Below are 26,548 nucleotides of genomic sequence, written 5' to 3'. Positions count from 1 at the left end.
GCATATGATGATAGTTATTTTGAAATGGAAGGGGAGATAAGCCATCAAAAAAATTAAAAGGCCCTGGCTGGCATAGCTCAGTGGATTGAGTGCGGGCTGTGAACCAAAGTGTCGCAGGTTCAATTCCCAGTCAGGGCACATGCCTGGGTTGCAGGCTACGGCCCCCAGCAACTGCACATTGATGTTTCTCTCTCTCTCTCTCTTTCTCCTTCCCTTCCCTCTCTAAAAAATAAATAAATAAAATCTTTAAAAAATAAAAAAAATAAAAGGCAACCTACTAAATGAAAGAATATTTACAAATCATATCTCTGATGAGGGATTAATATTCAAAATATATAAAGAACTCAAACTCAATGGTAAAAAAACAAACACTCTAATTTTAAAAAATGGGCAAAGGATCTGAATAGACATTTTTACAAAGAAGACATATGGATGCCTAACAGGTACATGAAAAGATGTTCCACATCACTAATCATCACAGGCATGCAAATCAAAAAACCACAATGAGATACCATATCACATATGTTAGAAGGGCTACCATCAAAAAGAGAAGAGATGTGTTGGTGAGGATGTGGAGAAAAGGTGCCCTTGTGCATTGTTGGTGGGAAAGTAAATTGGTTCAGCCACTATGGAAAACAGTATGAAGCTTCCTCAAAAAATTAAAAACAAAACTACTGTACAACTCCACTTTTGGGTATTTATCTGAAGAAAATGAAAACACTAACTTGAAATTTATTTGTACCCCCATGTTCATTGCAGCATTAATCACAATAAGCCAAGATATGGAAACAACCTAAGTGTCTACTGGAGGATAAATGGATAAAGAAAACTTAATTATATTAAAGTTCATCCATGTTTATGTCACTAGGTTGATCATTATTTTTTAAAATATTTTATTTATTTATTTTTAGAGAGGGAAGGGAAGGAGAAAGAGAGAGAGAGAGAGAAACATCAATGTGTGGTTGCTGGGGGTCATGGCCTGCAACCCAGGCATGTGCCCTGACTGGGAATCGAACCTGCGACACTTTGGTTCGCAGCCGCACTCAATCCACTGAGCTACACCAGCCAGGGCTTGATCATTCTTAAAATATAATAAAGTAAAGTAGAAAGTCACTCCCCTACTAAAAATTCTTCAGTGGCCTTCCATTACACTTCAGAATAAAAGCCAAACTCCTTAACCTGGCTTTCTAGGCCTTCATGATCTTTTATCAGACCTTTCCAACAATGTCTCCCTACTCTCTTCTCCTAGACCTCAGGCTCCAGCCACAATGAGAAATTAGGCCATTTCTCCAGACTAAATCTACCTCTTGCTTCTGTGCCATTTCTGTTTTTTCTTCTGCCTGGGACACACTGGTTGGCCTGACATGCCTCACCTCTTCATTCCACATTCTCAGAAGTCATTCTGCTTCTCTGCCCCACCCCTACTCCAGTGTAAGAACTCCCATTGTGGTTTCTTAACACTTTGTCAGACCTTAACTATAGCAGTTGGCATGTTATGTGGTGATAGTGTTCATGTAGGCCTCCCTGATATGAGCTCTTTAAGGACACATATTTGAACTTCTCTTTATTTGACCCCAAGTACCTAAGGAAGTACCTGGATTTTACTAGATGCTCAATAAATTAGGATGGGGGAGATTTCAAGTAATGGGTAAATGTGAAATTACCCAGCCCCCCCTCCCATTTTCACTACTCTTCTCCAGACGGTGATGACCATTGAAAACTGCATATGTTTAATATTTATTACAGCTAGCATTTTCACGTAGGTCCAGGTTTATAATATGGTAGAATCGTACTTTTATGAGATCAATGTATTATGTGTCCCCATTCTTTTGTTATTGAAGTATAACTTATATAGTAAAATACATCAATATGAATGACTTGATGCATTTTTACATCTTTGTACATTCATGAAACCACCACTTCAAGCCAAGATACAGAACATTTCTATCAACTTATAAAATGTCTCTTGCTTCTTTGGGCAATCCCTTTCTCCCCTACTGATAAGTGTTGATCTGACTCTTATCACAATGTAGCAATATGATCAAAATGGTGTTTCTGGAAATTAAGTCTGACAGTGGATTACTACCACAGCAATGTAAGCATTCACTTACCATATGTTCACTGAGCGCTCTTTCTGGACCAGGCTTCATTATAGGGGCCTAATGTGACATCAAGAAAGACCTGGCCCTGGAAGAGATCAGAATAGTAATATAGTTCTATTCATCAAGGGTCTTGAGAATACTCATTGCAGAAAGGTGACACGATGTGGATTAAGGTGGGGGAGATGTGAAGAATGGTGGACCTTATTAACCAACAGATTGGAAGTGGGGGAGGATGAGCAGGACCCAGTAAAAATTCAGCTTATCTAGTCAAAATTGTGACGAGTTTAGGACTGGGTTACAAAAGGGCTTTGAAACCTACAAGCTATAGTTTGTGCACCTCTCTTGGGTTAAAGCATTATGATGGATTTGAAGAGAAATAAGGCAAGGCTTGCTGTTTGTGTGCTTGTTTGGTTATTACATAGAAGCATATGTTGTAGTGAGGTGGGGAGAGGAGATAATGAAATGTCGGGGAGACTCAAAAGATATAGTTGAAATTGTCTAGTTTTGCATTAGTGCTGGCCACTCACTTGAGAGCTTTTGGCCTTGAGTTTGGGATTAGGGTGGGAGGGGGATGGCAGAAGGTCAGGGCCACACTAAGGAAAGGGAAAATATTGTACTTTTCAGTTTGCCTTTGGTTCAGGAAGATAATTAGAACTGCTCAGGAGATGGAGTTCTTTGTTTCAGGGTGACTAAACATTGCAGCTGTTTCACAACTCAGGGAGAAATGTGCTTTCCAGAGAAGGGCAGATTTGAAGGACCCTCTTTATGGGAGAGGGGAACAGGGATGAAGAAGGGAACCCACTGGTTTAAGTCCTTAAATGAAAAACTGGTAATAATGGCTTTCGGTTCCCTTTCACTGAGTTTAAATGAGAGATCCAGGCAGTCCCTCTGTGTCCATACTGGAAGTTTGGAACACACTCTCTTCTGGATACAGTGTTCTAAATGCTGATTAGGTTCCCAGACCTTCTTCCCCAGGAAAGCTTTTTTAACCCTTAATGTTAGTTAACCATAGAACTATTGTGTTTGTTATTGTTTCTACTAAGGAATGGATTTGGGTTTCCAAGGTGATTGTTAAAAACACATGCTTCCCCCCTCCCTCCATCCAAGAGGGTGAAAGGTGAGGTGGCAGTGAGGGTAGACATGGCTCTTCAAATATACCAGTCATTTATATTTTAGATTGGCTGGGTTTACACTGTTTGGTACAGCATCCACTAGACACGAGTGTTTATGGAGCACTCAAAAATCAGTCTGAATCAGATATTCTGTAAGTGTAAATTAAATACCTGATTTTGAAGACTTAATACAAAAATATATAAAATATAATTTTAACAATTTCTATATTGATCACAAGTTTAAATAATATTTTTATATATTGTGTTAAATAAAATATATTATTAATTTCACCTGTTTCTTTCTATTTTTTATTATGGCTACTTGAAAATATAAAATTACCTATGTGGCTTGCACTATATTTCTGTTAGGTGGACGTGTCAGTCTATGAAGAAGTTACTTCTGGTGGAGGATCCTTTCTCTCAAAGTTCTGTTTAAAATTAACAATGCCATATAAACTCACTTGCATAAAAGGTTATCATACAGTTTAGAGTTGATGGGTTGATAACTATTAGCCCTGGGACAAAAATATGAAAGCATCCCATTCTTATTTGCATTGAAAGCCAGTTTGGGTGCATAGACTTTGGAATGTAGTTGGTGGTCCAACTGGTTGGATTAGAATTTTTTTCCTGGGCTAAGTGCAATAGAAGATATATATGAACTCCTAATGTAATTACAGTAATTCAGGATTCTGTTTGTAATATGTACTCACCAGTGGCACTAAATGTTTCATGACTTTAATGTTATTAGAAATATATAGCATATCCCTTATTAGTTTTGCATAGCTACTTGACTCAAGAATCGCTGGGAACAGTTATTTATCAAGAAAAGTAGGCTAAAGGATAAATGATCTAGCCTGGCATAATGTAAAACCTAAAAAAACAAAGGGGAGTTTGTACACTGCTGTTATTGAAGGCTTTCTTGATGTCCCCTAGCAGAGCCCTTGTCTTATATCATGGGAAGTCATCAGTTGCCTTAAAAGAATGGGAGAGGTTCAGATCCACACAACAGGAGGTCTCCCAGGATTATTACTTTCTCTAAGTTCAGTTCTCTTAATGGGAATTACAGAAGTGACCATGTTATTTTTTTGTTACTGTAATGGCTCCCATTTAAGGAATAATACTGATGTTTCTGAGGCTGGGTGAAAGCAGAGATGTTTTCATGAATAGCACGCATAAGAGGTGAGACCATTTTACAGCCCTAGTTTTGGGGCCTCCTAAGACCCTTCCTATAGTCAAAGGTATTATCTGGCTTTTATAGATATGGTTTGACTTATATCTACCTCCTTGAAATAATTAACAATAATATAATAGCTTTCCGATAATGGCACCAGCTGACATTTATAGAGTAACGCTTATGCATAGAGCAATGTGCCAATGAAAATAAAGTACTTTATTACATTCATCTTCCCAACAAGCCTAAGGTGTAGTTACTATTATTATCCCTATTTAACAGATAAGGAAGCCATGGCCCAGAGAGTTTACATAACACAGCTGAACAGTAACCCAGGTCTGTCTCTATTCCAGAATCTTAAGTAATGAGCCACTTCATTTTCCCCATCAATCATGATACAGCATTCCTTTTAATAACATCTCACTGGTATTTTCTAATTATGATATATGCCTCGGAAACATGTTTTTTTAGACAGAATTGTCATGCTATTGTTTATAGTTGCCTTTGGTATAACAGAGCTTGGTATTGTAGCAAGCACTTAATAAATGAAAATTGCTAGCACCAGTGTTACCATTTTTTGTTATTCTCTGGTTACTTCTAGGTGAATATTATGGTGCATTTGTTTGTGAAACACTTTAGCCTTTGATGTCCCACAGTTACGCCCCTGCTTAGGGACAGATGTGGAATTATCGGGATTCTAAATTGATGGAGCTTGAGATAGTATGTATATTTTGGGGGTGGAGTTTAAGGACTGGTGGCCTAAGCTAATAGGCCCTATAGGAAGAATGATAGTAGGTTTAAAAAAGTGACAAAGTAGTCATTGGCTATCACAGTGCCCTACAGAAACTGATTTGCCATCTTCATTATATCAATCTCTTGATAAATGTTTTTCTTGCATAGAAAAGAAAGACATTCAGTTTACTCCACAGTAACCATTGAGTTTCTCCTAATCTACAAACTGTGGAGGAAGCAGAAGTGGTTACATGAAAGGCCTGAATGCAACATACCATTTTTGGGGATGCTTTTATGTAGCAGCTTGTGCCTAACATAATTCTGTAGTCTTCACTTCATCCATATCTCCCATTCTCCTCAAGCCACACCCCTGCCATGGCCAGATAGCTTTTTTTCCTTCATGCTTGGTTAGATTGGTAAGGGGTGAATTTCAGAGAAGGAATGTAGATGTTGTCAAACCAATCACTGGGGGATAAACCAGAAAGAGTTATGTTAGACTTTTGTGTTGATGTGCCAGATGTTTGTAGAAGAAAATAGAGTTCTGCCCTGGTTTGTGTGGCTCAGTGGATTGAGTGCCGGCCTGTGAACCAAAGGGTCATTGGTTCGATTCCCAGTCCAGGCATGTGCCTGGGCTGCGGGCCAGGTCCCCAGTAGGGGGGTGGAAAAGGGGCAACCACACACTGATGTTTCTCTCCCTCTTTCTCTCCCTTCCTCTCTCTCTGCAAAAGAAATAAAATCTTAAAAAAAAGAAAAGGTAGAGTTCTGTATCTCAAACCATATTCACCTGATTAGATTATTCATTCGTGGCAGTTGCTCTTTCATTATTTATATCCTGCCCTGTAGGGTGAATTCAGTAAACTTAGTACCAAGAGCTAAACTCTGTACTTGAATGCTTTTGGACAAAAGATTTGAAACATTTATGTGTGTACAAGTAAAGAATAGTACTAGTGAAAAGAAGAAAATACGGTTTACTAAGGTTTTAGGATTTATTATATAGTTACTTGGGCCAATTTACTAATGTTTATTCTCTTTGTCCTTTACTACATTTGAAACTGTTAATTCTTCTGAAACTATTACTCCTTCCTTCATTCCTTCCTTCCAGAAACTTATCACGTCCTCTATTTTGTTTTTCCATCCTTCTCTGATAAATTGTTCCCTGTCTTTCTGATAAATCCTTTCCCTGTTGAATGCATCCTACTTCATTCATGTTTCAAATAGTCTTTCTACACTGAAGCCTCTCCATCTTCAGCTTCTCACCCAGGCATTTCTAGCTCACTACAGAACATCTCCACCTGGCAATCTCTTCTGCCATCAGCTCATACATAGTTAACATGTCAAGACCACCTATGGCTCTAAAGCCTATCCCCTCTCCCATATTCCCCATCTTTTAGTCACCTAGGATCGAAAGGTAGGCATTATTTAGCATTCATCATGTCCTTCATCTTCTTCTAAGACCCATTTATCATCCCTTTGAAATACTTCTTTTGGAGAGAAGGAAAGGGAAGGAGAGAGGGAGAGAAACATCAATGTGTGGTTGCCTCTTGCATGCCCGTTACTGGGGGCCTGGCCTACAAGCCAGGCAAGTGCCCTGACTGGGAATTGAACCAGCAACCCTTTGGTTCACAGGCCCACACTCAATCCACTGAGCCACACCAGCCAGGGCCCTTTGAAATATTTCTTACATATGTTCCTTCAACACAATTTCTGCTATCACTTGTGTCTGGATCCTGACCTTTTATGCTTTGACCATTATAACAGCCTTATATGTGCTCCCCTAGATACCTCTGAAATTCCTACTCTCTACCCATACCAACAGTCCACTTTCTAAAAATGTTGGTTTCATCATATCACTCCCCTCTCCCAAGCCCTCAAAGACTCCCCGTGGCTATGAATGCCATTCTGAGCTCTCTTGGATCTACTCCATATGTCTATATAAACTTAGTTTCTATCATTTTCCTACAGGAGTCCTGTGCTTAAGCCAGGCCTGTCTCTCCCACCCCATTAGAGTATCAGTTAACGTAAGGAAGAGGAGATAGAAAGGCTGGAGAGCTGGAGACCTGGGGGAGGAGAACAAGCAAATCAAAAGCATTCCTTTAAGGGTGTGGTTTGAGTGGGGTGCTATTTCAATGACAAGGAGTTGCAGAAAGAAGAGGGAGGGGCTGGTTATGACCTTTAGTGACTGATTAAACTGAACTACACCAAAACATTTTGATTTAGATTGTACTGGAGGCACTTCTGCTTAATTAGAAGCCCCAGTCTCTCTTGCATTGTCTCTGCAGAAGGAAACCCACATAACTAGACAGTAGAAATAGGATTCTAGGGAGAGTATCTAAGCTTTAATGCAGCCATGGCATTGGAAAGTTGGGAGCCCCTCTTGTTTTATTTCTTGTAGGAGATTGCTAAAGATATGCGGAGCAAAGCTCTCCATTTTTCTTTTTTTTTTTTTTTGAGATTTTATTTATTTTTAGACAGAGGGGAAGGGAGGGAGAAAGAAAGAGAGAGAAACATCAATGTGTGGTCGCCTCTCGTGTGCCCCTACTGGGGACCTGCCCCACAGCCCAGGCATGTGCTCTGACTGGAAATGGAACTGGTGACCCTTTGGTCTGCAGGCCAGCACTTAATCCACTGAGCCACAGCAGCCAGTGCTCCATTTTTCTTAAAAGCTTACATATGCGTATAGACATTATAAACTCCATTTCAGGGTGATGCTTATGAGCTGTATGTCAGAAGTCTGTTTAAGTCTAGGTACTTTTATAAAAATCAAATAAAAAAAACTGGTCACAGTACTGCCTGTCTGGGAAATTACACCATCCACTGTCATGTAAATCTGGCAATTTTTGTCACTTTAGCAGCTCTGTAAAGAATGTTGGGCTGGAAGGCAGGAGAACAGTGCTCTTAGCCAGTCTTCTACTAATCAGATATATACATGACCCAGGGTAACTCACTTAGCCTTTTTTTATTTATTGATTGATTTTTATTTATTGATGAGAGAAAGAAAGAAACATTGATCTGCTGTTCTGCCCATCCACGCATTCATTGGATGACTCCTGCATGTGCCCTGACCAGGGATTGAACCCACAACCTTGGTATATCAGCACGGTGCTCCAACCAACTGAGCTACCCAGCTAGGACTTAATGTTTTTTAGATGTCAGTTTTCTTATCTTTAAAATGAAGGGATTAGACTAGATTATTAACACTATTTCTTCCAAAAAACACAAGAAAGAATTATATAACTGAAAAGCAGGAAGGGGAATAATTGAAGCATGGAGTTCAGAGTGATTTCAAAATTGGTTTAAAGTTTAGAAAATAGTTCCTTTACATGTGTAATGTACTACATCTCACACTGGTTAAATCAGTAAATATCACTCCATCTTATTAACATTTTTGTTTGTTTGTTTGTTTTCTGCCAAAGGTTTAACATTCAGGAAAGAATCCTAGCAATAGTTACCTCTGAAGGGTGGAGCTGAGAGTTTGGTGAAGAGATAGACTGACCTTGTATTTCTGTTGGAATTTTTAACAATGAATGTGTGTTACTTTTATCATATAAAAAACAGCTCATAAAATTTTTGAGAGAGTTATTTTTAAAACTTAGCAGGAAGGAGATGCTATATAGTCTTTAGAAAGTAGTGAGTGGCCTTTGTGCTATCTTTTCTGTTCAGCTCCTTCTGCAATGTTTGGATGACTTAGTCTCACTCTTGTCCTTTTATATTTTTGCAAGACCACCTTTTAAATTTTTATTTTGTGTGTGTGTTCGGAAAATTTCTTATCAGAGCCCAAAATCTAAATAATTGAACATGAGATCTTCACAATAGCATTTTTTTTTCTGATAATAGGTATTGGTCAATAGCTACTATTGAAATGGTCTGAGAATGAGAGAGGAAACTTGACATTTTTACCTGAGCAAGTTTGGCAAATTCTTTGCAACTCTAATATATTTTTTTCCTGCAATAACAATGCAATTGATTCTAGGACAAAGGAGAATAATTTCTAAAATTCAGTTTCTACATGTTAGCATTCTCTGGTGAGGATCAAATTTCTTTTTTTTTTTAAGAAAATCATCACTTTATTCTAATTGATTTACAAACAGTCACATCACAAAAGTTGGTTTAAGAAGGCCACACAAACACTTGCCCAGCCCCAAACTCAGTATCACTTCAATGAACCTCTACACAGTAAGGACACTTTTTTCAATTGCAATCCTGACGCAAGGAAACTATTAATGATAGGAGTAGTTTTATACTTTCACTACCAATTATATCTTTATATTAAATTAACTTGGTCATGAGAGATGATTTTCCATTTCTTCAATATGAACTTCTTGATTAGGCTAATCCACTTGCAAAATCTGCAGTTTCAGCACCACCCTGAAACCCTCACAAAGCTTAAGGTCACACTGTTTCTGTGGACACTTCAAAAACTGTTTCATCTCATAGTGACATGGGTGGGCCAAATTGCTGGTATGTCAGCTGAGTTCCCTGAGGCTCCTGATAAGTGATGTCAGGCCTTGAGGTCTAAGCATTACTTCCTCCACTGAAGCCCGCAGTGATGGCATGACCTAGTGTATGGCCAACAGCAGAGCCCACAGCCACACCAGCTGCAGTGGTTATCTGGGCCATGAGACCTGGCTGCCAAGGGAAGCAGCAGGTGAACCCACAGCAGATGATGGAGCTGGCACTGGTGGCTGAGCTACTGGTGCTGGCCTGGGCGCAGCTTTCCTCTGATGTACCCTGCTGTCCTGAGTGGCCATGTGGGAGGTGCAGCTTTGGCTTCCATGTGGCAGTGCAACTACAGCTTTGAGTCTACAAGTCAAATGTCTTTTGATCTTGTCATGTTTTCACAGAGAGATGTGTTATTTCATAATTTTATTCTAATTCCCCGTTGTAAGAATGGAAAAATCATAAATGTATTTTGCAGGTATTTTAGACAAATCCTTATGATTGTTTATACACTAAAAAATTCATACTCATTATTTTAAAGAGACGGGTAACACAAAATAGTGAACTTTGTGTCAGTAGAATCAAATTGTGAATTATTTCTTTGCCAAGTTTATTTTATTTATTTATTTTTCAATTACAATTGGCATACAAGTTATATTAACTTCAGGTTTCCCAGGTTATTTTAATATATGTGGTCATGAAAGTCTGCCGAGAAAAAAAATTCGGCAGACCACAGACTGTCAAGTAAGCTTTTGCAATATTATTAAGGGATCAATTTCTTAACAATCTTTTTAAAAGTATAAGACTCAGTTAAACCAGAATAATTTTATATGCTCTTGACTGGTAGTATTTCCTAAAGTTTGTTCATGAAGATTTGTGGACCGAACCAAAGAGTGATAGCAATCCTGGTTCTCAGGGAGAGAATGGATGCAGTCATATAAAATGGACTTGGAGCATTTTAGCAAGTTCAGGACACTAGGAAGTGCCCCTGGGAAAGTAACTTTGAAAAAAAAAAAGGAATCCAAGAGAACTGGATATTTTTGAAACAAGTAATTTTATAGGAAAATGCTATCTTTGTATGAAATAAATACAGAATAAATAGAATTCCTCCTTTGAACCTAGAAGTGTATCAGTACCTGAGTCAAGTGAGAAAACCACAAAAAATTGAAATCAGACCAAATTGCTAGAGTATTAAGGGGAAAAACTGTGTCAGGTAGGGTCAGAAAATATAATGCAAGAGAGTTTTAAAAGGAGATACAAGAAGCAAGATATTTCATTCTTATAATGATACAGCATCTTCCTAAAGTGCACTTTGCAATTAAAAGAACTCCCTTTATAGGTGTGCTTCACAGATAGAGAGCAGGCTGACAACTCTAGGGATGGGGTGGGGTTGGGGAGTGGAGAGATTGAGCAAAAAGGAAAAAGGACTTATGGACACAAACAACAGTGTGGTGAGTGAGGAAGGGCAGAGGTGGAAGAGGGTGTAAGGGGGATAAATGATAATGGAAAAAATACAAAAATACGATAAAAATGAACAACTAAAAATAAACTGCAACAATAACAAAAAGACATTTGAACATTTTAAGGTGATTCAGCTCTCACAGTGTTTTGTTTACCTGAGGGGGCAGGTAAACCTTGTCTTATATCTATCAAAATTGGGGCCCGTTTTGATTGGGAAAAGAAAATTCTTGAAGTCGAAAATTTTAACTCACACAAATATTCCATATAGTGTTAGGGGGAAAGACCAAGGGGAAAGTCATTTGTCTCCTTGGGAGATAGAGTTGATTGGAAAAGCAGGGATTCTTATTTTTCATCTCATTCTGTTTCACTGGTTAGTTTACCAACATAAGAACAGTTTGTGATGACAAAGATGATAGAATGTTAAATTGGAGAATAAAGTAATTTGGTTGAAAATCACTGTTGAAATTGATGTATTCAAATTGTCTGGTTTGTTGCAGAACAAGTTTTCCCCAACCTTGTAGAGAACAGATGGAAAAAGGAAAATAGTTTCTCTTTCAACAAGAGAAATGATGGCCCTACTAAATTTAGACTATGGCTTTAACTTGCGACATCTGGGAAAATACTCAGATCCTTTAATCATGTAGTTTGTAACCACCTAGAAGAGCCCAAGGTCCAGGATGGCCCTCTATATGGGATAACAAAGGGCAAATATTATCAGGCTGTTTCCTCTAATAAAAGATAAAAAGCCTTGTCAAGGAGAAGAAAGCAACATGAATTGTCTCTCTGGGTTCCAGCAAGGCTTTTTATACATTGTGAAGGGCTTGCTAACAAGCTAGGAAGACTTGGACTTGAACTGAACTACTATCCAAATAGGCTTTTGGGTGTGTGTGCCCCAAATGGGTCAGTGCAGTGGCTCAGCACCAAGTCAGAGGGACATAGTAAGTGGTGCCTTGCAGTGAGAGGTTTTCTCACTGTTGTAGGAGAGAGCCTAGCTTGTCACTATCTAATACAGAAAGATTATTTTTTAAAAGATTTTATTTGTTTATTTTCAGAGAGAGGGAAAGGGAGGGAGAGAAACATTCACATGAGAGAGAAACATCCATCAGTTGCCTCTCATAGGCACCTCAAGCTGGGACCAAACTCAAAACCCAGGCAGGCGCCCCGACGGGGGATGGAACCAGCAAGCTTTTGCTTTGCTGGAGGACAACCAACCAACTGAGCCACACCAGTCAGGTCTAGAAGGATTATTTTTGCTCTTTGAAAAGATTCACTGCCATTCCCTTTCAATAACTATCATCCTAGAGAATTTTAATTATTCTATTGATTTACAAATATCCAATCTACAGTTTTAAGGGGCACTTCTCTTGTGGAAAGTTAGATGCAGCTACCCTAAAAATGTTTTTCAGTTACCTTGGATGGGGAAATTGATAGCATGTTCATTAAATATGCACATTATACAAAGTCTGACCAGGTCATGCGTGTTTTGGAAAAGGATTACAAGTGACCTTTAGACATAGACCAGCGGTTTTCAGAAAGGGCTCTAACATTATTCCCATATCCCCTTCGAGGATAATTGATCTGCTTTTATCTCTTTTACCTGTTTATACTTCCTGGCAATATTTCAATGGAGGAAAGCGTTCTTCTATTTAAAGAACATAATTAAAAATTACAGAATCAGAGAAATGATCCAGACAAAATAGGATGAAGTTCAGGAAGGACAAGTATTAGGATGTTGAGGTTTGGGGGACCAACTAAATAACACCCTCACCTTTCCCTCCTCCATTGAAACCAATGGAGAAATAAGACTCAGGAGCCAACCGCACTTCCAAATAACAGCTTTATTCCTGTAACTGGACTGGAGGATATACCATAGATGTGTGTTCACAGAAAGCTTACAGATAGCTCATGTATCAACAGACCTATCATATAGGTCAGTTGAAAGGACAGAGTCTACCTCTTAACCACCATATAACAGAGAACATACCGGAAATTTACAAAAAGCTTCAGCAATAGGCCTAGAGGGAGCATGTCAGTTTCCTGTTGCCAAACCCACTCCTCAAATAAGATGAAAATAAGGGTGCAGGGGGGTCAGAAACAGCCCCAATAAGGAGTAAATGACTTACTCTGCACCATTTGCTTTGCTAGTTACAGCCAGGAAGAGACTAGGGTCTTCCAAGTCCTAAGCCACTGCTCCCACACCTAATTGGTCTGCATTTAGACAAGAAAATAGACTTAAACAAATTTGAAAATTCTGTTAAACTTGCAAACTTTTAAGCCAATATAACAAGACATATCTGTAAGGTGAATATGTGGAATATGTAGAAGAATCTCTAGTGTAGTGGTTTAAATTGGTAGGCGCTGAAATTAGGTTACCTGGGTTCAAATCCTGGCTGTATCATTTACTAGTTCTTTGAGCTGGGCAAGTTGCTTATCCTCTCTGAGTTTCAGTGTGCTCAACTATAAAGTGGAAATCGTAATAGCACCTACTTCATGGGGTGGTCATAAGGCTCAGATGAGAAGGATACATATAAAATGCTGTGCTTAGCATAAATAAATTCCTGACACATAAACATTGATAAATATTACCTGTTATTATTATTTATCATCACCATCATCATCATCATCATCATTTTACTGCTGGTAGACTTTTAAAACTTGACCAGTGAACACAGTAAACTCTTTAGGATTTCACCCATCACGTGTTACTCCTTTGTCCTAAACCTCCATTCTTTAGGTCTCCCAGGCTAGAAGTTGTATATTCATCTTTTACTCTCTGTGTTTTAGGCCCATAATCTGTCAGTCACCAAGTCCTATCTTGTTTGTTTCAATTGTTTCTCAACCCCTTTCTCTTTATTCCTATTCTAATTCAGGCCCTGATTCCTTCTCGGCTAGATTTAAGTCTCCTAGCTTATTTTTCCTGACTATAACTTCTCCTTCTCCAGTCTGTTTTATATGTCACTGCCAGAATGACCTTCCTGAAACACTGCTTTCATCCTGTATCCCCCTGCCTTGGAATTTGTAATGAGCTTATTGTCTGCTAAAGCAAGTCCAAGATTTCCTGACTGATCTTCAGGTCCTTCTAGGACATACCTGTCCCATAGATATATGATGTCAGCCTTACACAAAATTGAAAATGTTCTAGTAGCCACAATAACAAGTAAAAAGAAACAGGTGAAACTATAGTAATATATTTTATTTAACTGAAAATATTCAAAACATTGTTATTTCAACATGTAATCAATATAAAAATAAATTTTCATTCTTTTTTCTTAGTTCCAACTCCTCAAAATCCCATGTATATTTTATACTTATATTACATCTCAAATAAGATTATCCATGTTTCAAGTGTTCAGTAGGCATATGTCATAAGGGCTACTGTAGTAGTGCAACTGTAGAGTATAACTTGCTACCACTGTCACCTCCATAAACAAGACATACCTAAATCAATCTTACTTCTTCCTGGTATATTAAAAAAATAGGGATGGTAATACCATGCCAATTTTATTGGGCTGTCGTAAGCAAATGTGAAGTGTGGAAGTGCTTTGTAAGCTGTAAAGCTTGATGAGAATGTAGGGAAGTTATTATCAGGAGTAAAGATTTCACTGACGTGAGAGCAGGATATCTTTGGAGTAATTTGAAAGAAAAGACAGTGTTTAGAAGGCAAAGAGGCTGTGTTGTATTCATTTGTGAAAAAAATCAACTCCAAGCAATGAAATAATATAAATGTATACTTTCTCTTACAAGCTCTTCTTAATGATCTTTTTGAAAGAAATTTGTCACATTAATAAGATTTGCTAAATATTTAAATTAATCTGTAAGCCTTTTTCCCCCCTTCAGTATTTTGAGGAATAGATTTAAAAGCATTTACTGCTACCAAATAGTTTATTGCTTTGGGTAGTAAATGTAGCTCATATACTTTCTAATACTGAAGTAGAAGAAGCATTGGAATTAATTTGCTTCATTGCAAAGAATTGGAATTGACCTAAAAACTGAACACCAGTGATTCAGGTGGACAAATGATTTGTAAAATGTTTTCACCCATATTATAAGGGACATTTTAAAGAGTAATTATTCTGACAGGTTGATTAGTAAGATTACACAATCAGAGAACACATTATTTTAAATATTGATGAGTTATGGGGTGTTTGTTTAAGTGGTACACAAATCTTATTCCAGCCCTTTGCCAATTAAGTAGTCCACTAATTTTTTAGTCATGCCTTGAAACTATTTTGTATCTCTCAGGAATTCAACACTTGCTATAGATATAACTCTTAAATTTACAGTGTGGGAAGTGAGATTTCTAAATGAAGTAACTCCAAGAAAAAAACTCAAATTTAAAAAGTGGCTTCTAGCTTTACAGGTTTGCCCCAGCCAGAAACCTCAACCTAATGTATGACCCTTTTACCCTCACCCCTCCCTCTAATTAGGTACTCAGTCCTTCTGACTCCATGTCTGAAATACTTCTTTTATCTACAACTTCCTCTCCATCCCCACTGACCTCACTCAGGCTTTCATCGCTTTTCTTATAAGCTTTTGCAACAGTCCTCAAACCAGTTTTCCTGCCTCAAGCTTCAGCCTCCCCTCCACCCCATAATTTATTCTCCAACTCCCAGCAGAATGACCTTGGTAAAATACAGATCTGATCATGCCACTCCCCTAATTAAAAACCTCAAGTTATTCCCAGAGCCAGATAAGATCCAAACTACTGCGCACAATGTACAAAGCGCATTCCAGTCAGAGCCTAATTTATCAGCCTTGCCTTCTGCCATGTACCCTGAAAAATGATAATCAAATTACTCACAATTCCCCAGGAGGTCCTATCCTCTTACGAACTCTGTTCTTTTCCCTTGGCCTGCCCCCTCCACTCTTCACTTCAGTGTGGGGAGTCCCATTATGTTCATGTGCTCAGGCATCCTCAAATGCCCCATCTTCTGTGAGGAGCCTTCCTTAACTTTCTGATATTTCAGTCTCCATAACTGCATTCCTTATTCCTTTGTATCAGTAACTCCTCAAGGTTAATTCCTCTCTATATCCCCACCATATAACATTCTGCCCAACATATTATGGTTTGTCCATAAAAATTTGTTAAGTAAATGAAGGAAAGAATTGATGCCATCCTCCCGATGTCATTTCTCCCAACCCTATACCTTTCTCTTCTACCCTAACGAGGAAAGCTAATTGTTTAATTCAGTGTGATTTGCAATCACTTGCTGATATTTCTAGGTATTTGATGAGGACAATTAAAATCATAATCCTTCCTTTTAGCTCAAGTTTAGACTGTATAGTTCAGTAAGATTTTCCTTGGGCCACAAACAATTATTCTCATGTTCTACTTACCCCTGGTACTTTAAAAACCATATACACAATCTGGACAAGAGAATATCTGGGAAGGCTTTACCTTTAGATCCTTTGACACATAGAATATGTTAGGGCTATTTTTTTAAAGAACTAATCACATCTTTAATTATACAGAATCCCAGACTATTGAACTGGAATGGATCTTAATTAGGACCACTTTCACCTTGTATGGTTGTGCACATTGTGTATTGTTCAGCCTTAGGGAGCACCATTCTCATTCACCATTACAATGTGAATGACTCTCCTCCAGGGTTGTATCATTCACAGCCTTACACAGTGTCCCTGTTTATCTAATCCTCTTCATTTTAAGATATTGCAATTTAGGTTCTAAGAGCCAACAGGTTTGCTCGAGGTCACACAGATAGTTGATGGGAAGGTGTAGTTAATAATCTGCCCCTTTTTCTGCCTCTCACTCATTCTGATCCAAATTACTTCAGGAAACTGAAACTAGTAAAGATAGTATTTGCTATAGTTGTATGGATAGGGTCAGTATGCCTTCAGCTAAACATGAAATTTAAATCACTTTGTTTATCTCTGTATTTTATTTGCTCTTGCTTTCCACCTTCAGCTGTACTGCCCTAGTTGACATGACTTTAGCATTCAGAATATCACTGCTGCCCTTAGGGCTACCAAGACTCAAGTAGCTATTTTGTTCCAACAAGCTGCCAAACTGTGCTGTATGCTCTCTACCTTGCTGGCCTACTCCCCTGTGACCTACTGTTAGCTCCCTTCTTCTTTTGGCTTCTCTTCTTAGCATTTTGGGTTGTTTTGTTTTTATAGCCATCACTGACCAGTCAACATGATTCTTTGTTCTGTTATACAAACCATCCCTGCATAGCATGTTGGCTGTTGACCTTGGGTCTTTGGTTCTTTTCTGCTGCTTATAGCTGCTGGGGGCGCATAAGGGATGTTGCTTCTTTGCCAAAACTTTTTTGTTTCTTTCCTTTCTTCCCTTATTCTAGATCTGGGGCCTTCTGAATGTTTGAAGATGCCAGAAGGGTTGTCTACAAATATTTGTGGCTCTATTTCTATAACCACCTCCCCCCTTTACTCTTGCTTGGGAGGAAGAATCTTGGTTAGAAAAGTTTATGTAGATCAGACACCCAGTAGCCAATTGTCTCTTTCAAGGACAATACATTAAAAAATATTCCTTCCTCTGTCCGTTACTCCATGTTCATCATTAGTGCCAAACTAAGGTAAATACTGAGGTGTTTTGGTAGGTCCATTTGAGCCTGAACAGAAAACTGGGATTCTTGAGCCAAAGCCCTGTGGCCATATGGACAGTGAATTGTTTGCTTGCATCTTTGCTCTTGATCATTAATGTTGGAAGATCCTTCTGAAACTAATCACTTGCCTTAGTTCCACTTAGTCCAGATATAGAATAGAATTAGATTAAGGAACTATTAATTTGTTAGAGGTTTGATACTTGCTGTTTAGTGGTTGTTTGAACTTTATATATTATTCACTGTATAATCGGGAATTTCTTTGTAAATGTTTGGTTTTCAGGCTGGTTGGAAGGAAAATCACGCAACATTCATGAGTGAACTAAAAAATCTTCAGGCTTCTGGACTGACTACTCTTGGTCAGGCTCTAAGATCCTCATTTGATTTGTTAAATCTCAATAGATTAATATCTGGAATAGACAATTATGGACAGGTAAAAATTTTTTGAGTGAGTACAGCTAATTTATTTTGGTGACTTGGGGTAAGAATTTAAAATTGGGCATTGTTACCAAGTTTTGTGCTACTTTTTGTAACTTCCAAAAAGAGGTCCATTTATCTTTTAAATGTATAGTTTTAAAATATCCCTTTTTGGGGGGGTCTTATATGTGGCTTGATCATAAAGTAGTTAAAATTGTCTACCCATCAGATCATTAGATATCTGAGAACGAGATGAGGAAATTGCTGAGAAACACTGAGACAAGACAATTGAAGAGAAATTTTCAGTGTCCTGAACTCCCTCATCTCTCCCAATCCAATGAAAAAGCTCTAGCAGGGGTGCCCAACCTTTTAGCATCTCTGGGCCACACTGGAAGAAGAGTTGTCTTGGGCCACATATGAAATACACAAACACTAACAAAAACTAATGAACAAAAAAATGTTTTAAGTAAATGTATGATTTTGTGTTGGGCCACATTCATAGCCCTCTCAGGCTGCATGTAGCCCGTGAATTGGATACCCCTGCTCTAGAGTGAGAGGAAGGCAGAACAGCATTTGCTGCTGCTACCACTGTCCTTTCCTACTTTAAAAACTCTGCTCACAATAACCAGAGTCACTATCCAGGGCAGAGCCTAAGTCACTAATGGTCTCCTATCTGTGCCAGGATTTTGACTCAGGTGAATGGTGTGGATGATGCTGCCATTATAATCTAATATCTTTCTCTTATGATTACTTGGAACACAGAGGGAGAGGAGTATTTGGATGTTAAAGTTTGGGAGTTCCTGAATTATAAGAATTCCTCAGTTTATTCTGAATGTTGCCTCTTCAGGGATTATTTCAATGCCCATCTACTGAGTCCCTTAATCTTTTCCTTCTTATTTATCCAGGCAAATTTTATCACACTCTTAGGAGATCACTGGCAAGGCAAATGTAAAAGTTTAAATGCAATTTTATTATATCACATGGCTCTAATGCTTTTAAATGTATTTTAGGGGAGAAATCCATTTTTTTTAGAACCATCTATTTTAATTACCATCACAGATGGGAACAAGTTAACAAGTACGGCTGGTGTTCAAGAAGAGGTAAGATTTCATTTTTTAAATTTTTTGTTTAAATGGCAGAGGACATGAAGCTATTTCTGTGGGAGGCATATACTTCTGGTTAAGAATAAGTTTAATGAAACCTTCTATCTTGGTAATCCTTGAAAGATTGCTTAATTTTATTGAGTACGTGAAAGAAAAGTGAACCCTTTAATTCTTTAACTTTTTCTTTGGGTTTCTTTAACTTTTTGTATGGGTTGTTATGATGAAACTTTACAAATTTTGCCTTATCAGCTTCATCTTCCTTTGAATTCTCCTCTACCTGGGAGTGAACTAACCAAAGAACCTTTTCGTTGGGATCAAAGGTTATTTGCCCTGGTGTTGCGTTTGCCTGGATTGGCTTCTACTGAGCCAGAGCAACTAGGGAGTGTACCAACTGATGAATCTGCTATCACACAGATGTGTGAAGTCACTGGAGGTATTGACAATATTTAATATTTCTAAAAGAAGAATTCAAGGCAGCAGAGTATTTTTATTAAATGCCGTATCCAGTCTTTACTTGTTTTCCTTCAGAATTTTTAACTCTGCTGCTTAAAATCTGTATTAGTGTGATGTTTGCTGCCAAAGTAGTTATGATTATTTCAGGTTATATTTTAGAATTTCAAATGCTCCTATTGTGCCATAGCATTTTATTTGCTCAAACTTGTACTATTTGTTTTTCCTTCTGGTATAGGTCGCTCCTACTGTGTTAGAACACAAAGAATGTTGAATCAGTGTTTAGAATCTCTAGTTCAAAAAGTTCAAAGTGGTGTAGTTATTAACTTTGAGAAAACAGGACCAGATCCACTTCTTATTGGAGAAGGTACAGTAGATAACTTTGTTTATACCCTACAGTGTTATTGAGGAGAGCCATCTGTGATTGGAAAAACATTAAACTAATCATAATAAACAGTCTTCATTATCCACATGCATTTAAGGGGTTACAAACATCCATCCAAAGAGCTACTATTTGTTCATTTTCTATACCTGCATGTCAGGTAGCCAAATTCTAGCAACTTTAATTCAATGTGAAATCTCCCTAAGAAAATTATTCCTTTTCCCTACCCATTTCATATTCCCTGGCCCAGTCCTGGCATGACACTGAATTATTTACCTCTCTATTCACAGAATATCTGGAGATTTACTATGGAGTGCCACTTAACTGATTTTGGTCTTGTAAGCATCCCAAATGTGTATTCTGTAAGAGCCTACATCAGTATTTTCCCAGCCACTTTTTAACTACAGAAATTTTTCTCTTCAAATGAGATTTTTAATGAAAGTTCAACACCTCAAAGTAGATGAAAGCAGAGCTATTTTTGTATAGACGAAGGAACTTATCCCTCAAATCATACCTGGTATCACAAGGCTTCTCCTCATTGCAGACAATTCACATACATACATACACACTTTTGTGTACCTCATTACCAGAGTGCCGATCTGATCTGATCCATACATTTCAATTGCCATGGCCCCAATCAGTGGTAGCTAGCTGCCTACACAACAAAAGGGGTCAAGTGCACAGGGGCAGAAAGACATACATTTGTGTCTGAAGCAGTGGATCCTGTGGTAACTGATCTTTTTTTCTGTTTAGTTCCTGGAACCCTTTGAGAAACTGTTGGAAAAATAGTGTCCCCTCTCCCTAGAAAAATGAACATAGGCCACACACACAAAATTTTGTATTTAATTTCAGGTGTTTCTTGGACTCTAGTTTAAGAACACCAGCCATAGAAAACTGAGGTGTCACAGCCTATTTTAAATTAATCAAGCTAATCATAAAGGAAGCACATGTTATATTGCTAACAATTGACTTTTCAATCCACAGTTTTGTGTTCATTAGCTTCATATGAACTGGGAACTTTCATACTGAAAACCAATTAGTGTCATATAAATAGCTCAGGTTTTCTTTGTAGCTCCATTTACCCTTTGTCCAGACTTGTTAACCTTTAAGATTCTGATAAAGGCTGACTCTCTTCCCAGAAAAATGCACATCCCCAGAACTGTGAGCTCAACTTCAGAGAGGTTTCTTGTTTCCCTGAAGCAATTCCCTGTATTCCCTAGAGCCTCATAGATGCCAATAAATCTGCTGGTCTAAAGTAGTTACTTCTTTAAAGTAACAAATAAGTAAATCAAATGACCTGTAATTTCAGAAAAAATGAGACTCAAATAATTAAAACATATCTTTTAGAAATATAATTTAGATTGATGAATGATCTGTTTTGCTCTGTTTTTTTTTCTTTTTTCCGGAGAGGAGGCAAATGGAATATGCTAGTTTAAATCTAAAATGCATTGATGCAGCATTATATAATATCTCCAATATCTGTATTTTCTTTGGAATTTTAATGGTTATGGGGAAACTATCATGAATTAGTCCATTATAAACTTGATGCATTTGCTTTTTTTGCCCTCCCCCAACTCTGTACATAGAGTATATTGTCAGTAATTATTTTATCTTTAAGTGAGTTGGATAGTTTTTATTTTGCCTTTGTGGTGATTGGTTCTAACTGCTTAGTAAAGAATACTTTCGTCATCTAATTGAGTTTATAAAAAATCTAAATGGAACGTATGACCTATTTTGTCAGAGACCTATTTTGTCATTTCCTGGTAGAACTATGCCAGGAAATGAACAACTTCATTTGCCTAATTTGGAAAAATAACTGTAGTGGTTCGATGTGTTTTTTTTTTTTTTGTCTAAAACTCAGATAGTTTAAAACTAATTTTTCAATAGTTTTCCCTGTTCTGCCTATTTTGGTTGTAATTAAGGATGGGGATTGAATGTTGGGTTAGACGGGATGGATTAGATGAAAAGAATTGCTAGGGAGAACATTAAAAAATCCTAGTAGAATCTTTTTTTTTTTGCTTCCATTTTTCATGAATCACTCTTTTGTTCTTGATTTTAGCTGAAAAATTTGTACCAGCAGCACAGTAGCTGCAAAAGAAATTCATGCCTTCATCTGTCTTTTGTTCAACTTTTAGATGGATTTATGGATTCATCTAGGTCAGGCAATTCATTTGCTGCTCAACCATGGCATAGTTGTCATAAGCTTATTTATGTGCGGCCTAACTCTAAAACTGGTGTTCCTGTTGGACATTGGCCCATTCCAGAATCTTTTTGGCCAGATCAGAATTTACCTTCGCTAGTAAGTATAAAACAAAAGGTAAACATCCTTCTGGATTTTCAATTTGCTGATTACAGTGAACCTTTTAAAATAGCTTTGAGGCTCCTAAGCCCTGCCTTCTACCTCTTGCCAGAAGTCTAGCTTATACCTAAAAACAAGAGAGGACTTTCTATTCTGGCATTCTTTCTTTCAGTTGCCTTTGCCACTTGAACTGTCCCCTTTGGATGTTAAAGCATTGCTATTTTTGATGCTATTGCAATCTGTGACTTGGTTCTTATTTCAGGGCAGCTGACTTGATTTACATGGTAAACAATGTCTAAGTAGTGTTGGCATTGATTTTCATGTGTATCCTAAAGAAATTAGGACTCATTCTAAACCTTTTTTTAAAAATATTTTATTTATTTATTTTTAGAGAGGGGAAGGGAGGGAGAAAGAGAGAGAGAAACATCAATGTGTGGTTGTCTCTCATGTGGCCCTCACTGGGGACCTGGCCCGCAACCTAGGCATGTGCCCTGACCGAGAATCAAACCTGTGATGCCTTGGTTCGCAACCCACGCTCAATCCACTGAGCCACGCCAGCCAGGACATCTAAACCTTGTATAGGTTCTAGAAACACATTTAAATCATGACTTGGGGTGGTGAACGCACAATGCAATATACAGATGAGGTAATACAGACTTGTACACCTGAAACCTATATAATTATATTAACCAATGTCAACCCAATAAATTCAATGAAAGTAAAAAATAAGGTTTAGAAACACACTCAAGTTAGAAGTCATTTTACTTCCTCTCAGGGAGTCATTAGACAGCTAGTGCAACTTTGTAGACCTACTTTTCATTTTTTTATAATCATTGGACTTGTGTCCCTTGGCGACATTCCTTTCAATGAAGGGTGATTAACCAACATTTTAAAATGATCTCTAAGCAAGGATTTGCCTCTTTGTGCACTGCATTTGGTAGAAGGGGGGTTGATATTTTAGTTGTTCCTAGTACCTGATGAATTGGCTTTGGGGATGGGGTGATGCATAGTAAAAAGTGAAATTATATGAATTTAATTCTCCCTTTCATTTTCCTTCTTTCCTCCAGGAAGGGAGGGTGAGGGCCCCAAAAGGATCGCTACTCTTCCAGTTTAGCACCTTTCTGGTTAAACTGATCTGTAGTCTGTCTAAGTTTTAGAAATTTCTAGCATGAACTGCATATTTCCCTGGATCACTATTTTTACGCTCCTGCATATTTTTTTCAGGAGTGGACATGAAAGGCCTGAAGGTTCTTCAAATGGTTGAAGAACCATTTGAGCCTCTGCTGTGGGAGAGGGTAAATCTTTTTCTCCTTCCCTCAGGACTCTAAAGTGGCACACTGGTCAAATCTTAATGCCCCTTTAAACCCCAGAGTAAATGGTTTAGTTACGAAGTTACTTCATTATTACCAATGACAGGGATTCACTCATGTCATTATTGCTTTCTTACAGGTTTACATCAATAAGACAAAATATTTCTCAAGTTTAATTAAAATTAAAACCAGGAAAAAGTGGAGTAAAGAAATTCCAAGTAACTCACGCATAGTTCATGTTACCATGCCTTTAGATTTAAAAGCACATTTGGGGGCTGTTTTTCTCAGCTCCCAAAACATCTTGTAGGTTTGTAAATCATAAATGCAAGTTAGCAGGTTTTCCCCTTTCATAAAGGAAACATATTTTGTTATATTCATATTAGCCTTACAGTTCTCAGCAAGAATAGGGGGAGCCATGTCTCATCCTTGTCCCTGGGACTTGCCCTATCTCCTTATCTCTCCATATTTCCCTTGCTGCCACTATTTCTCTCTCTGATGCCCTCCACTCCCACAGGCTGTAGTTGTTAATAAAATGGCTGCTCCATCAATCTGCTCTGGCTCCCCAGGCACACAGGCCTTTGCAGCCCAGCCAAAAGCACCCCCAACTCTAGCTATTCAAAGCAAGTACGTGGGTGTGAGAAGTGCTGTAAAAAATCAACTAGAAAAAAACTCTACTGCGCCCTGGAGTTTTGACTGGCTCAGTTTTGGTCTACTCTAGTTTGCCTTTTCTATGCCTTTACAATTTTCATCTGGCTCGTTAGTGGTTATCTAGCTCTATTATTACCTCCTTAGAAAGGTTCATGGATTTCTTCTTTAGCAGTATCTGGACTATCTGTAACCTCATGGTACAAAAGAATGAAGGCCAGATAATGCTTGGAGGTTACAAAATGGATCTGAAATCCAGGCTTCATCCTACAGATTGTAATGACTTCTTAAACATATTCAAAGCAGTTTTATTTTTTATTTTACTGAGATTGTACTTACAAGTATTATAATTTACCTTTCTTTATCCTGTTGCCAAATAGATAGTAGAGATAAAGAATCTGAGTGCTCTCCCCCTACTAAAGTCATTGGTGATGCCTAGAGATCAGCAGCCTTTTCCTCAAAACACTAGTCTGTATCTCAGTGATGGTTTATAAAAGGGGTTGCAGAATTGTTAGAAATGTAAGCTCACTTATAACGGACCATGTTTTCCCCTCTTCTTTTTTAGCCTCCACGAACATCTCATCCTATTGTGAGGTTCTCCTGTATAGATTGTGAGCCAATGGTAATAGAGAAACTTCCCTTTGATAAATATGAACTTGAACCTTCACCTTTAACTCAGTACATCCTGGAACGCAAGTCTCCCCATACCTGCTGGCAGGTACTCATCCTTACCTGTTAGACAAGTATCTATAGCTACTCTTGGATATGGGAATTGTTTAAACAAGTTTCAAAGGTTTATCTAGAAATAATTAGGCTGAGTCTATTAATAATATTTCTCAAAAATGTCATCAAATGGACAACAGGGCCAAGCAAATAATTTCACACTGATATGAATCATTAGCCTACTGTATATTGCCATTTAAGGCAGTCAAATCTGATGAAACCTGTGTATCTGAGGATTTGGAGGATTCCCCTGAAATCTATTCAGGGACCCCTGGTTAAGAATCCCTAACCTAAGGGATATAATTCTATTTAGCTGTGGCTTCTGCAGCTAAGCAAAGTTCTCAACCCTTAGTGTGAATTTGACAGATTAGAAGTACAAGATATTTTGACAAAAAGCTGTAAGCCCTGAAACTACTTTCTGTATTAGTGTAATGTAATCAAACTCTTTTTGTGGTGCCAAGCATATTGGTGTGTGTAGTGTGGATTTTACTTAGACAAAGCAAATGCACATTCACTGGCTCTTGCGAGTGTGATCCTTCAACCAGAAGATCTTGCTGATTTTTTACTAGATTCACTTTTGGATTTTAATTTGTAAAAATCCAGACACTGCAGTCACAGCCTCTTTATTTGGATGTGATAAGGAAGTTGTTCACTGTAAAGATGTTTGTTCTATTTCTAAACTATAGCATCATATAGCAATCAGTAATTGTTAGGTTCTATTTACACAAGGAACACTTTCAAACTGTCATCTGTTGCATACTAAAATATGTTTTATGCTATTGCTACTAGTTGTCTTTAAACTATTTAAATCCTCCAAATATGCTAAAACTGGGTAGAAAAAAGGAAACAGGCTTAAAGCAAGGATATAAAAGTTCAAGAAACAGAATAATCTCATAAATATAATATTGAACAAAAGAAGGCAGACATGAAAGGTCACATACTTTATGATTTTGCTTTATGTATATTCAAAAAGAGGACAAACTGATTTACTTCATTAGAAGTCAGGATAGTGGTTTCTCTCAAGGGTGCAGAGTAGTGACCAGAAAATGACATGAGGAGGCTTCTAGTCATGTTCTATTTCTTGAGCTGTGTGCTGATCAAACATGTGAATTCACTTTGTGAACATTCATTAAGCTACAATATATACTTATGATTCATGCATTATTTTGGATGTATGTTTATAATTCAATAAAGTATACCCAAAAATGTACTAGAAATATAGAGATATGGGTAATAGAATACTAACTTAAAGTCAACATAGTTCATTTGAAACAAATAAAATTATAAATTTTACCTTTTCCCTAAAATAAACCCTCTTTTCTATGTAGCACATTGCATGTGAGTGTTCTCCAAAGAAACTTAAATCCTGTCCTTGCTCCTTGCCCCACCCCTCAGATGTGCCATATGCTTTTCTCCTGTGCCTTGTGTTACTTTGATTTAGAATAGTTTTAATATGATTAATTAGTTAGTGGGTGTAAAAAAGAATTAGATGAATCAGGAGCCAGGATATCTGTCAAAACCATTATGGAGACTGGATTTTAACCCTGGCTGTGCCACCAACTATCTGGTTTTGAACCAGATGCTTATTTTTTCTAGACTAGATGGTCTCTAATGATCACTTTG

General features: G+C 37.8%; 1 protein-coding gene and 1 pseudogene across 4 annotated transcripts in view; one reads left to right on the top strand and one right to left on the bottom strand.

Moving 5' to 3' along the window:
• LOC123819117 (integrator complex subunit 6-like) overlaps positions 1-26,548 on the top strand; it is a 56,453-nt gene that overhangs the window by 5,084 nt on the left and 24,821 nt on the right. For all 4 annotated transcript variants that reach the window (XM_045839444.1, XM_045839442.1, XM_045839443.1 and 1 more), the window contains exons 3-8: positions 17,880-18,029; positions 19,024-19,113; positions 19,366-19,549; positions 19,805-19,933; positions 22,084-22,247; positions 24,768-24,920. In XM_045839444.1, the coding sequence (XP_045695400.1) occupies positions 17,880-18,029; positions 19,024-19,113; positions 19,366-19,549; positions 19,805-19,933; positions 22,084-22,247; positions 24,768-24,920 (870 nt within the window). The remainder of the gene's footprint in view (positions 1-17,879; positions 18,030-19,023; positions 19,114-19,365; positions 19,550-19,804; positions 19,934-22,083; positions 22,248-24,767; positions 24,921-26,548) is intronic.
• Positions 9,379-17,545, bottom strand: LOC123819036 (annotated as a pseudogene).

Source organism: Phyllostomus hastatus, unplaced genomic scaffold (assembly GCF_019186645.2).
Source record: "Phyllostomus hastatus isolate PE091 unplaced genomic scaffold, TTU_PhHast_1.1 phas_contig_30, whole genome shotgun sequence".
NCBI lineage: Eukaryota > Metazoa > Chordata > Mammalia > Chiroptera > Phyllostomidae > Phyllostomus > Phyllostomus hastatus.
This window is presented reverse-complemented; position numbering and strand designations above follow the sequence as displayed.